This window comes from Erythrolamprus reginae, chromosome 2 (genome assembly GCF_031021105.1).
Source record: "Erythrolamprus reginae isolate rEryReg1 chromosome 2, rEryReg1.hap1, whole genome shotgun sequence".
In the NCBI taxonomy this organism is placed as follows: Eukaryota; Metazoa; Chordata; class Lepidosauria; order Squamata; family Dipsadidae; genus Erythrolamprus; species Erythrolamprus reginae.
In genome coordinates this window covers 321,611,213-321,625,334 of record NC_091951.1, presented here as the reverse complement: position 1 = coordinate 321,625,334, position 14,122 = coordinate 321,611,213, and the positions used below count along the sequence as shown (strand labels likewise).

General features: G+C 38.5%; 1 protein-coding gene across 3 annotated transcripts in view; it reads right to left on the bottom strand.

Moving 5' to 3' along the window:
- The window catches only part of ELOVL7 (ELOVL fatty acid elongase 7), a 51,405-nt gene that overhangs the window by 1,532 nt on the left and 35,751 nt on the right, over positions 1-14,122 (bottom strand). For all 3 annotated transcript variants that reach the window (XM_070736363.1, XM_070736365.1, XM_070736366.1), the window contains exons 5-7: positions 13,200-13,256; positions 10,992-11,097; positions 3,493-3,629 (exon numbers count right to left, since the gene is read on the bottom strand). In XM_070736363.1, coding sequence (XP_070592464.1) covers positions 3,493-3,629; positions 10,992-11,097; positions 13,200-13,256 — 300 coding nt within the window. The remainder of the gene's footprint in view (positions 1-3,492; positions 3,630-10,991; positions 11,098-13,199; positions 13,257-14,122) is intronic.

The window sequence follows — 14,122 nt, the reverse complement described above, 5'->3', positions numbered from 1 at the left end:
TTCTCTGGGTCCCGTCGACTAAACAATGTCGTCTGGCGGGACCCGGGGGAAGAGCCTTCTCTGTGGTGGCTCCAACCCTCTGGAACCAGCTCCCCCAGAGATTAGGATTGCCCCCACCCTCCTTGCCTTTCGTAAACTCCTTAAAATCCACCTGCGGTCAGGCATGGGGGAATTGAAACATCTCCCCCTTGCCCATGTTGTTTTGGTGTATGATTGATTGTGTGCTTGTTTTTTATATATATTGGGGTTGCTTTTATGAACTTTTTAACCTAAAACTGTAATTTAGATTGCTAAATATTAGATTTGTTACTATGTACTGTTTTTGCCATTGTTGTGAGCTGCCCCGAGTCTGCGGAGAGGGGCGGCATATAAATCCAATAAATCTAATCTAATCTACAGTATTCATATTGGACAATTTATTACAAGTTAGATTAAAATTAAGATAATATTTTATGAATGTTAATTTTTTTAAGAATGCTGATTATTATGTTCCGTTATTTTAAATATTGGAAATATTCATTTAAACTTAGGTTTGTTATATCTCTGCTTTAAAAGTTGGAGGTCATTTCTGTTATATCTTGAATTTATTTTTTGTTACTTCTTAACTTGTTCTCTTTTTCCTTTTTTTAGCTTGTATTTTAATGCTTGTTTTTGGAATTTAATAAATATATTTTTTAAAAGATAATACATTTAAATCAAGCAGAGAACAATTAAGACAGAGCTAAGAAGGAAATTGCAATCCAAATAATTCCATTAGGCCTGCTAATTACATTTCAGGACACATGTACACAAAACCATTTTAGAACTGTGGTAGGCAGTTTCTGTCCCTTCGTACAGACCAACAATTGGAGAGATGAGGGCATCAGGAAGAGGAAATGCCAACAAGAGAACAGGTATTCTTACCTGGAGCATTTGTGGGATGTGCAACAAGCCAAAGTGGTGAGTAGATGTGACTAAAGCCTCATCTATTTCCATTAAAGGGGCACATCTTCATTCAGCCAACATTTGGTTCTTCACCACTAACCCAAACTACTCTGTCCTTATGTATTCTGGACTGTATTATACTGCTTGATTCAGCTCTGTCCACATTACAGCTTAGGTAACTCAATATAAAGAAAATGTTCCCCAAGCTTGTTTGTAATAGCAATAACACAAAATTATATACTGTTCCACAATGCTGTACAGTCCTCTGGGTCCTCATTTTACCAACCTCAGAAGAATGGAAGGCTGAGTCAACCTTGAGCTGCTCAGAATCAAACTTCTATAACAGGGATGTCAAACTCACAGGGCACTTAGATCTGGCCTGGTGGTGGGGGGCACCTGGAAACAGCAAAGGACCAGCACCTGAGATCTATTTTTGGCTGCCGTGACCTCCTGCAACCCTCTGCCAGTGAAAATTGAGCTTGGGAGTTGGGCACAACACTTGAGTGCAGTACTCCTGAGCCCTGTTTTCACTGGCAGAGAGTTACAGGAGGCCGTGGCAGTCAAAAATGGAGCTTGGGAGCCTGCAGAATGCTTGGGCCACTTTAGGCAGCCGCAACACAAGTGATGTGCTGACCATGCCCCCTGGCCATACCCCCCAGACCTCCTGAGGTCAAACACACCCTGATGAAATTGAGGTTGACATTCCTGTCTTAGAGTGAGCAGCGAGTTAGACTGCAGCACTACGTTTTAACCACCACAACTCTGTAATACACTACATTTAAAAATAGTTCTGTTCAAAGTAAAGCAAACTTTTCATGGTAATAAAGATGAAAACAATTCTTAGAAACATAGTAAAACTTGAATGGAGTTTTTGGAGCATTCCTAACTTTTTTCTGTAATTAGTTTTAGTTGCAATACTGATGTCATTATACATAAAGCATAAATTACCCTGGCAATATTTTTTTCATATTTAACCAACAGTTATTTTTTCCACTGATTTCTCTATTAAAACTACCCTTTCCATATGTTAGGGATTACACCAATTGTCTAGGGGTAAGCAAACTTGGCTCTTCTATGACATGTAGACTTCAACTCCCAGAATTCCTGAGCTACCATGATTGGCCCAGGAATTCTGGGAGTTGAAGTCCACAAGTCATAAAAGAGCCAAATTTGCCTACCCCTGGTCTAGGCCCATGATGGCAAACCTATGGCTTGTGGAGCAATCTCTGAGAGCAGACAAGGGGTTGCCCTATGTCAGCTCCAGCGCGCATGTGCTTGCTGGCCAGCTGATTTTTGGCATTCTAGAGGGTGGGGGAGTCCGTTTTTGCCCTCCCTAGGCTTCAGGAGGCTTTCCTGAAGCCTAAGAAGGGGATAAACAGCCCAAATGGAAGCTTGTTTCCTAACTTCCGGTAGGCCCGTTGGGTCCATTTTTCACCATCCACAGGCTCCAGAGGCTTTCCTCCCCCCACCCAACAGGCCTACCAGAAGTCCGGAGACTTAAGTGAGATCTAAGCGCATGCACACAGGGTTGTGCATGCCTGTGCAGGGAAAGGGCATTGCATTAAGGGTTGCCATCACTAGTCTAGACTTTAATTTCTTTCTTGCAATATTTTCTTTGAAAGATAATTGAATTCAAAATATTTTTTGTAGACTTGAAAGGAACAATAATTTACTAAAATGAATAATATTCCTTTATGGAAATATTTTAAATGCATTAAAAGATTCAAGTTTACCAGGATGGATTTTAAACTATGATTAATATATGAAAAGAGGTTCATCTTATGAATAACCAAAGGACTATATAAAAGGGATCTTTCATATAGGAACTTCAGAGAAGATTTATGTATTGTTGAGTCCAACCACTGCCCATGATGGTAAATGAAGCTACTGTAATTATATTAATCTTGTGCCTTTCCCCAGCATGTTTTATTTCATTGCTTTATTGTATCATTTTTAATATTCTGTTTTTAATCTTTGTTAGATACCCAGAATAAATAACATCTGTTAATACAGATAATCTTACGCTCACTATGTAATTGTCTTTTTGAGAAAACTCAGGCTGTATATAAGCAATTAAGTAACTGAGTACAAAAAATGATGTATCTAGCTAGCTCACAACTTTACAACGTGCCTGTTTATCTTTTGTAAGTATAAATCATTCAAATCTAAGCCTATTTTTTTCTATGCCTGGGTCATTCTTTGTCAAGTGGACCAGGTGAAATTTAAGCCTTATTTTAAAAGAAACCATCACAAAAACAACATATATGATTAAAAAATGTGTTCTTTCTAATGAAATAAAAATGAAGATGATTGAAGGTGAGAAAAAAGAGAGCAATAGGAAAAAAAACTCGCTCTTTCTAATGAAGTTGACTGAAGGTGATGCAACAGAGATCTCTGTTTTCTCACCTTCGATCATCTTCATTTTATTTCATTAGAAAGAACACATTTTTTCTATCATATATGTTGTTTTTGTGATGGTTTCTTTTCAAATAAAGCTGCAAAAGTCAGTCAAGCTGACACCTGGTCCACTTGACAAAGAATGGCCCACCTCTTTTCAAATTTACTTACCAGTTGTATAGTTGTCATATATTTTTTCCACCACAAGTGCTTATGGAATGCTGGCCCCAGCGTACAAAGTCCATAGTAGGTGTACATGATCACATGAACCATACAGTTGAGCAAACCATGGAATGTTCCTAACCCTCCTGTAGAAAGGGAGGCAAGATATATCCCAGTCATGTAATCATCAATTTTTTTATCATCAGTCCAAAGCATGTCATAGTTGAGGCATATCAAAGAAACACAGAAATAATAAGCATCCAACAATTTAATCTTGTTTTCATAGGTTTCTATTATACTTGTGGGTATGACTGGCTGATGCATGGGCAACTAGTAATCCACAAATTACTGACTTACCATAGCTGCCTGAGTTCATATATCATTCTGAGTTACAAACTAACCAAACACACTTTATTCTAGCATCTAATATAAAGCTAGTCTATTTGTTGGTGCAATGGGTGGATGCCGTTTAAAAGAAAAAATCCCTATGGCAAAAAGCTACATGCAGTGCTACAGTGTAGACTGCCCTCCAGATGAAGCCCAAACACAACACACAGGATTTTCCATCAGCATGGTGATTATGTGCCATCAAGCTGTTTTCAACTCCTAGTGATTATATAGATACTGTTTAGGCGTACAAATTTAAATAAATAAATAAATTCTGAGAATTATAGTTCCAATGCATTTGGAGGGTACATGGTTAGAGGTTGAATGCTTAAAATGAATGGATGGATGATCAATTTATACCAACACTGCCACCATTTGTAAACAAACTCACTTTATAATAATGCTAAAGAGAAGGAAATTTTTGAGAATTTCACAAAAGCAGTAATCAGGTATAATTTTTTTCTCCATCATAAAATAAAACAATATATTTTATTTATTTGTTTGTTTGTTTTGTCAAGTACATATTGGTGGCATGCAGAGCTATAATAATATTCATATACACGATGCTAGTAAAAAAGAAACATTAGGACAGGGGATGGAAGGCACGCTGGTGCCCTTATACACGCACTTAAGCATCGTTATTGTGTTTATAGCTATAAACACAATAACAATGCTTAAAATCAACCATATATAAACTTTTGTTTTTCTTATTACTCACTCAAATTTTATACAACATTGTCAATTCTTAAAAGTCTAAATAAAAATTCTTTTTCTCCATTTTACTATAAAAATAAGCAGTAATTATCCATGTTGGACATTCTCTATATTAGCTAGATTAGACTCTCTTTTTTATTTAGCAGTAAAATAACTTGCATTCACCTAATGAAGTGTAGAAATCTGAGAGTAACCAAGAGTAGATTCAAGTAAAAAGACTGTTTAGTTGTGGTGTTCAAAATCTAATTGGCTTTTAACATAAGAATAAAAGGGAACAGATTTTTATATTCAAGGGATTAAATCTAACCAATAAGACAATGTTTCAATACTTATTTCTATATTTTGAAGTTTTTCTATATACTCCTGCTCACAAGACTTTTAACCTCAATAGAAATGTAACTGAAAAAGTGCATGTACAACAGAAGCTGTGAGAAGGTATCCAGGTTTTTTTAAAAAAACAAAACAAAACATCCCATTCTGGTTCTCTTAGAGCCTTAAGGCCATGAGGTTGAGAAACTTTCTAAAGAGTCTCTTGAGAAATTCATGACAAAACGGGAATTTGAATTCAGATTTCCCAAGCTTTATCCTGGTTATTATCTTCACACAAAAATAGTAAACAGTATAGCATCTCATAAATAGTGATATCTCATAAATAGTAAGCAGTGTGTGGAAAAACAGTAACAAACGTCATTTTGTAATTTATGTTTTTAGTTACTTATATCCTACCTTTAAAAATGACAATAAAGGCATCTATCCTCTCTTATTTTTATAAATAACTCAAGGTGGCAAATATATGCAACGCAACTTCCTCCTCTATTTTCTCCACATCAACACTCAAATCCCAACTCCCAGATTGTGCAGGTTGTATATTTATATAATTGCAGCTGGTTAGCATATTTGCACACTTCCAGATACAATAACGGACAGGTTTTGCAGTCAGATTTTTAAGCACTTGCCATTTTTAAATGACAATACTGTACATTAGTTCCTTTAAAAAAACTGGCACAGTTAGGAATAGATTTAGACTTACCTACATTTGTTTCCAGACTATTTTTTTTAATTCATTTTAAATTATTTTTCTACTCAGTCTCTTCCTCTATCCTATTTTTACATCACTGTTTTCTATTTCTGCTTTGCCTGATTTTCAGTCAACTGTAGTAAACGTCTTTATATTTTTATCAATTTTCCTTTCACTCGATCATGCATCCGTTGGAAGATTCTAATTAATCACTGCTACTTATTTCATCTCTACAAGAAAACTACATCACCTATATCTTGGCATGTTTCACTTCAGTTGGACTTTAATTATGAAGCTATTTAAAGGATTTTTTTTTTTTTTTTTTTTTTTTTAGTAAGTGATCGTTGAATGTCTTTCTATTCAGGATGAAGTAACTTTTCTGTTATGTAGAACTGGCATCTTGTTACCATTATTTATTGGGCAGGGGGATTATTAACTAGTTTTCATCAAGACAGGGAGAACAACCAATGTTTGGAATCGGTGATTAGGGCTGGATGTGTTTTATATGATTATGTCTGAAAAATGGCTGTTGTAGGTTAGAAAAGTTTTCAAAATGTCTAATGCTGCTGTTTGGTCCAGAAAAATCTACATCGATTATACTCAATGCGCATGGAATGATTTTTTTGTGTAGCTTTTAATTAGATCATCCGTCAAGTCTAAGGAAAGGAATAAACCAGAAGCTACAGCAGAATTTACAGCAATCTAAAACTGGAGCAGTGTTAAGCAACAGTGCCCAAAGAATTTGCATGGAGCTGGTTCAGCAAGTTATTTATTTTCCTCTAATCCCACATGTAGCTCTGATCACAAATCATTATTTAAGTCTGTTGCAGCATCACCTTACCACAACACTCAAGCTCATGAACAATTACTTTAAATGCAGTGTCAAAGGAAATGTTTTTCAATGTTCTGTTGCTAAAAAAACCAATCACCAGTTATGGTATCTGAAACATTAACAGACTTACTATGGCAGTGATGGCGAACCTTTTTTCCCTCGGGTGCCAAAAGAGCATGGGTGTGCAGTGCCCATACCCATAATTCAATACCTGGGGAGGGCAAAAACAGCTTCTCTCGCCCCCTGGAGGCCCTCTGGAGGCCAAAAACAGACTGTTTCCCAACTTTTCCTGGGCCCAATAGGCTTCCCTGGAGATGGGAGAGGGTAAAAATGTCCTCCCCCATCCCCCTGGAGGCTTTCTGAAAGCCAAAAACGCCTTCCCAGCACCCGAGGAAAAAAAGGTTTGCTATCACTGTCTTATAACTTTATTATGCTATATGAATTGTGATTAATGAGTTGAAAGATTTGTTGTTTTAAATGAAGTTCCAAATTTAATCAATGGAGGAAAATATAATTGTTTAAGCTATTTGGTTATAATGTCAATGAACTATGAATTTGACTTAATTTAATCAAGTTAGTGAATTAATAATAAGATGATCATATGCATTTTCTATTCTCTTTTTCATTTTTATTAGATTATAGTACTAGGATATAAAACATTGCTAATCTTTTATTTTTTTAGTAGATACAGTGATACCTCGTCTTACGAACCCTTCGTCATACAAACTTTTCGAGATACGAACCCAGGGTTTAAGATTTTTTTGCCTCTTCTTCCAAACTATTTTCACCTTACGAACCCGCCGCTGCTGCTAGGATGCCCCGCCTCCAGACTTCCGTTGCCAGCCGAAGCGCCCGTTTTCGCACTAGTGGGATTCCCCTGCTGGGATTCCCCTGCAGTATTGCAAAGTCTGGTTTCCCGTGGAGGGGAACCTCAGGGGAATCCTACCAGCATGAAAACGGGCGCTTCGGCTGGCAAAGGAGGTGAATTTTGGGCTTGTACGCATTAATTGCTTTTCCATTGATTCCTATGGGAAACATTGTTTCGTCTTAGGAACTTTTCACCTTACGAACCTCCTCCTGGAACCAATTAAGTTTGTAAGACAAGGTATCACTGTACTTCTATTAAGGGAATTTACAATAATAACTGTGAGGTAACCATAAATGGTACAGTTGTTGTATTCATGTATAAAGTTTTCCTAATAAAATATTTGAATAACCTACAAATTATAAATGTGAGTAAACCACAATGTAAAAATTATGATGATATTGATAATATTGGTGTAAACCAAGTTACAAAAGAACAGTATTATTGTTAATATGAGACCACAATATAAGGTGAAAGTTATATTTTGGGTGGTTTTGGAGGGGGTGTAAAGAAATAGTGTGGTGGGGGGAATTTAAAGATGAGTTAAGATATCAAAGAAGGAGAGGAAGCAATGAGACCCAGAATTAAGAAGCACAAGAAACAACAATTAGCTGTGCAATCTAGCTATAGCAATGAATCTGGAATAAAATTGAATTGATTGGTGTTAGTCCCAGGAAACAAAACTAGGATAAGGAAGTAGCACGACTTAAATACATATACGAAAAGTTAAAATTTAAATATACAGTATTGGATAGGAGATTTTGGAAAAAAAAGGATGGGTAAGAGTTAGAGAAATATTTTAATCAGTTATGTAATGGTAATAGAACTATCCACTTAGGGAAGGATTTAGAGGGGAGACGGGAAATAGGAAGGAAAAAGAGAAAGGGGAGAGAGCGGAGAAAGAGTATAAAGATGAAGGAAGGAGAAGGGAAGGGTAGTAGAAGGAGAAGGGAGAAGGAGTAAGAAAGTAGTTAGTAGAGGTGGAATAGCCACCTGAGATAGAAGGAGGGAAGTGGAGAGAAAAAAGTTGGGATACAGATGAAATAATATAAAACTAACCTGGAATGTGAATCATTTTATTGTATTTGAATAATGAAATAAATGATATAAATGTGATGCATGGTGTGATTGGATTATCTGATTTAGTAATATACAGTGATCCCTCGAGTATCGCGAGGGTTACGTTCCAAGACCCCTCGCGATACTCGATTTTTTGCGATGTAGGGTTGCGGAAGTAAAAACACCATCTGCGCATGCGTGCCACTTTTCCATGGCGGGCGAGCTCGCCGCTCGCCATGGAAAAAGGGCGCGCATGCACAGATGTTTTTACTTCCGCTACATACAGCTCGCCGCCTGCCCGCCCGCCGCTTGTCCGCCTGCCGCTTGTCCGCACGCCGCTTGTCCACACGCCGCTTGTCCGCCGCCTGCACGCACGCACGCCGCTTGTCCGCCGCACGCATGCACGCTGCTTGTCCCCCGCCCGCCGCCCGCCCGCCTGCCGCTTGTCCGCACGCCGCTTGTCCGCTGCCCGCCCGCCCGCCGCTCGCTTGCACGCCGCTCGCCTGCACGCCGCTTGTCCGCACACCGCTTGTCCGCACGCCGCTTGTCCGCACGCACGCACGCCGCTTGTCCGCACGCCGCTTGTCCACCGCACGCACGCCGCTCGCCTGCCCGCCGCTCGCCTGCCCGCCGCTCGGTGCATGATCGGGGTTTCCCCTTTGCGTGGGCAGCGGGGAATTCTGGGAGTTGAAGACCCAGGGAAGGTTCCTTCGGCCGCCCAGCAGCTGATCTGCTTGGCAGCGCAGTAGCAGCGAGGAGCCGAAGATGGGGTTTCCCCGTTGCCCACGCAAAGGGGAAACCCCATCTTCGGCTCCTCGCTGCTACTACGCTGCCGAGCAGATCAGCTGCTGGGCGGCCGAAGGAACCTTCCCTGGGTGCCGCCCGCCGCTCGAGAGCAAGAGGGGGAGAGATAGAGAAAGAGAGAGAAGGAAAGAAAGAGATGAGAGAGGGAGGAAGAGAGTGTGAGAGAGGAAGAAGCAAGATAGAGAAAGAGAGAGAGAAAGAAAGATGAGAAAGGAAGGGAGTGACGTCATCGGGTGGAAAAATCGCGATATAGCGTTTCGCGAAGATCGAGATCGCGAAACTCGAGGGATCACTGTATAGGGTTTTTAGCTGTAGTTTTTGAATGTATTAGATTTGTTTTGTACGCTTTGTTTCTATATTTATTCTGTGAACCGCCCCGAGTTTTCGGAGAAGGGCGGCATACAAATCTAAATGATGATGATGATGATGATGATGATAATGATGATGATGATATTAAGATGTACTGAAAGTATAGGAAGTTGTATGTTGAATGTGGAGAAAATTTTTAAAAACTTTGGGAAAAAATATAGTAGTGAGCAAAGTGGTTTTCAATGGTAATCATCTTAGCGGTATATGCTGTGGAAACCAGCTCCGGACCAACAACATGAATTTTGGCAATTGGGTACATTTGTGGAGGACACTCTTGTGGAGAGTCAGCGGATGTGAAACACCACCACCCCGAAACCTTCTGGAGAAAACCTGCCTTGTTTGACAGTGCCAACAACTGTACCCTGGCTGAACTTTGTCCATTATCAAATATGGCCATAATCAACTCTCATATAGATAATTATTTATTAGCTCTGACAGAGGCAAAATTTATAGAACACACCCAATACATTCAAATCCATTCTATTTGTTTTGGCATTTAGTACATGATTGGCATGCTAACTAACTGAAATCATAAATATTTATGAGCTATTGGCATCTGTTTTAGAGGATTCATACTGCTAAAAATCCATCTTCCTCCAGACTTTGAAAAATATAGGAAACTGAAGGCAGAAAAAGCCCCAGTCTCTCCCTTGAGTTTTTGTTCTGTTTCATGTTTAATTGGTATTTATTTTTATTTAAAAATTTATTATTTTTATTGTTACTTATTTTTTAAAAGAATTGTTAGGTGATAGACCAGTATTTATCCCAAGTATATTTAAACTCAGTTACTGACTCGTTAGCTGTGCTGAAAGTTGGTTCCAAGTTTCCACTAGTCTTTATTATCAGAAAGTTAATTTTATCTCTCTTCAAGCTGCCTACTATATAAAAAGATTATACATTATATTCCTTTCCTGATAAAAATCTATGCTACTAAATTTCCTTACACTGCAACATAAATAAAGTCTCAGGTTACTTATATCCAACCAGGTTTAGATTGCAATCAAGCTAAGGAATGAGAGCTAAAGCAATTTCTCCCTCATCTCAGCCTTCTCTAAATTTTATGCTGTTAATTGGTTACTGACCACAATCTGTTATTTATTCAGGAAGGGAGGAACATTGCAGAACTGCTCCATAGATAGGACACTATTAAGAACTTCATAACTAGAACACTATTACGAACTTCAAGGATTTATAGATTTCAGCTTAACTATGGGTTTGCTGATCCATGCAGGATCTGATCTGGCTCACAATAGATCTTGCACATGAATAACCTGATACAAACTAGAAGAAAAAGACATTTTTTAACAGATAAGTAAATTACTTAGAGGCCAAATGCACCCCTAAAAATGGAATATCTAGTTTTGTTATTTGGCCAAGTGTTGACACAACTCCTCTCAGCCCACAAAATACTGTCATTATTTAAAGGTACCCTTCAACTTGAAATCTGAAATGTTGACTACCTGCAGCAAATTTGACTCCGAACCACCATGTCCATGGCATGATTGAATGATGAAAGACATGTAAGAAGGTCACCTGGCCATTCTTTTTTCGAAGGATAAAGAAGACCTGCAATGAATCATATTTAAAATGAGCAACATGAATAGAAAGGTCAATACAACATAATAAAAAAATTGTTACCTGATTTACATTGTACAAATGAAAATAAATTACAAATGTTAGCATATCTGCAAAAATTAAAGTAACTGGTTCAAAATAGAAGAAGCTGGTTTAGACCAAGTCAGGCTACTAGTCCCTCTAACAATTATTTGTCTCCTCCTTATCTTAATTCTCTACGATCTCTGGCAGAGGTTATTCCCAGCACTAGCTATTAAAACCTACAATTTCGTTTATTCTACATCTACAGCATCTAAAATCCACACACACACACACACACACACACATATCAGCCATAGAAGCTAGTGCTACTGGGAATTGTGGTCATTCCCATGCTGAACTATACAGTATATTCTCTGTATATTCCCATGCTGAACTATACAGTATATTCTCTGTCCTTTATGAAAGTAATATGCCCTACAATAGAGTCATGGAATCACCTAAAAGTGCTTGAATAGTGCATGTGAATCATAAAATCTATGATATAGAACTCTAGTTCAAAACAACTTTATAAGACTGGGTAACTGGATTGGGAAATAAAAATTGGAAAGGTTGATTCACATTAATACAGAACCAAAGGATCTTCTAGAAGTCTATGGATCTCTCTTTTATACCACAAGGCCTACAATGGGCTTGTAATTTTTCCCTCCAAGAACGGAGTCATCCTTTTGCATCTTACTAAAGAAATTGACTTTCCATACAATTGTTCTATATTGTTTCTTTCAGGCTATGATCTATCAATGACTGAAATATTTTTCAATGCGTATTTTCTACAAAGCATTTTATTTCAGAAATTATTTTGTTAACCTCTTGAGTTTCAGTTCAGGTCTCACACATTGACTTTGATTGCATAGTTTGCTTCTTCCCAACTCTAATATTCAATACAAGACTTAGATAAATTTACAATTTGCATTCAGAGCACTTTTAGGGGTACAGTGGTACCTCTACTTACGAACTTAATTCGTTCCGTGACCAGCTTCTTAAGTAGAAAGGTTTGTAAGAAGAAGCCATTTTTCCCATAGGAATCAATGTAAAAGCAAATAATGCGTGCGATTGGGGAAACCACAGGGAGGATGGAGGCCCTGTTTCCTCCCAGGAGATTCCTAGAGAGGCCCCACAGAGGTTTCTCCCTGCCTTTTCCAGCACTGTTTCCTCCCGGGAGATTCCTAGAGAGGCCCCATAGAGCAGTGGTTCTCAACCTTTCTAATACTGCGACCCCTTACAGTTCCTCATCTTGTGGTGACCCCCAACTATAGGTTTAGCGCCAATTCTTCCAACAGATCTTTAAGCTGATTGGCAAGAGGTCAGAGGGACCCCGTCCTGTAAACTCCTGATTGGTTGGATTGTAAAAATATGTTCCAAGGTGCCAGAATAGAAGCTTTAGTTGCTAACACCATTGGAAATTTGTATTTTCCCATGGTCTTAAGCAACCCCTGTGAAATGGTCATTCGACCCCCAAAGGGGTCCCGACCCCAAGGTTGAGAACCACTGCCATAGAGGCTTCTCCCTGCCTTTTCCGGTTACAGTTTCAGGGGCTCGGGTTTGTAAGTGGAAAATGATTCTTAAGAAGAGGCAAAAAAATCTTGAACACCCGGTTCTTATTTAGAAAAGTAGAGGTGTTCTTAGGTAGAGGTACCACTGTATTAAGAATGCAGCTCCCAGAAATTGCAATCAGGATAGTTGAGAATTCTGAAACTTGAATCCAAGGATATTTGAAGAGCTAAGTTTGAAAACTGGATTGAACATTCCATCAATTAAATCTATAGATATGGGTAAAGCACAGCATCATTATTATGAATAAACAGATCTTGACATGGTCGTTCTCAGTGAGAGAAGAAAAGTGAGAAATTAAGCTGTCTGGTTTTCCATACCAATTAGTCTAATACCCAGAAAGTTTTCACCCATTCATTAGAATCAATCTAATATTTCGTCCAATGATGACAAATACTCAATATACAAAGAAATACCTGAAATATATTATATTGTTTATTAATCAGCCTTTTATTGTGTACACAGACCAGAATATATTTATTAAACTATATAATCGTACTCACGGTGTCTAGCAACTCAATGAATTTGGAAAAATAATACAACCAGCAGGTACGAACCATCTATAAACAGCAAAAACAATGAGTAAATTCAATACTGTATGTAAATTCTCCATTTTATTAAGCATGATGAATATTTTATGCACATAAAATTAAACCGACATTCAGCACTTTTGTAGGAAACTTGAAGTATCTCTATATGATTATTCCTGAGGCAGAAGTAAATAGAATCCAGTGAAGCCTCTAAAACAGCGGTTTCCAACCTTTGTGGCTTATGGATTCTGTGCAAGCAGCAAGCACATGCACATAAATGGAGCTGCGCACATGTGCTCATCAGCCCACAAATGGAGCTGCGCACCCATGCCCGATACTGGGCTGCACCCTGGGGGGTTAGGCACCTTTAGTCTAAAAGAAAAACACAGCTACATAATTGATTGACCAATGTGCCATCAACTCATTTTTTACTCCAACAATCATAAAGCTACATAATAGGACTTGTTTCTTTTTTTTAGAAATTTCCATACCCCTAAACAAAAGTCACCTCTTACTTTAAATTAAACTGAAAAAACTTCTAACTGGCGTGGTCCTATTTCATGGCTTGTTGTTCAGTTTTACAAGCTCAGTCTCTTGGAACGCTTTGGGATGAGAAATACACCAGAAAGACCAGGTGCAGCCCTAATTTGTATTACAGTGGTTTACAATACTAATTACAGTCACTCATGCCCTCATCACCTCGAGGCTCGACTACTGTAACGCTCTCTAAATGGGGCTACCTTTGAAAAATGTTTGGAAACTTCAGGTCGTGCAGAATGCAGCTGCGAGAGCAATCATGGGCTTTCCCAAATATGCCCATGTTACACCAACACTCCGCAGTCTGCACTGGTTGCTGATCAGTTTCCGGTCACAATTCAAAGTGTTGGTTATGACCT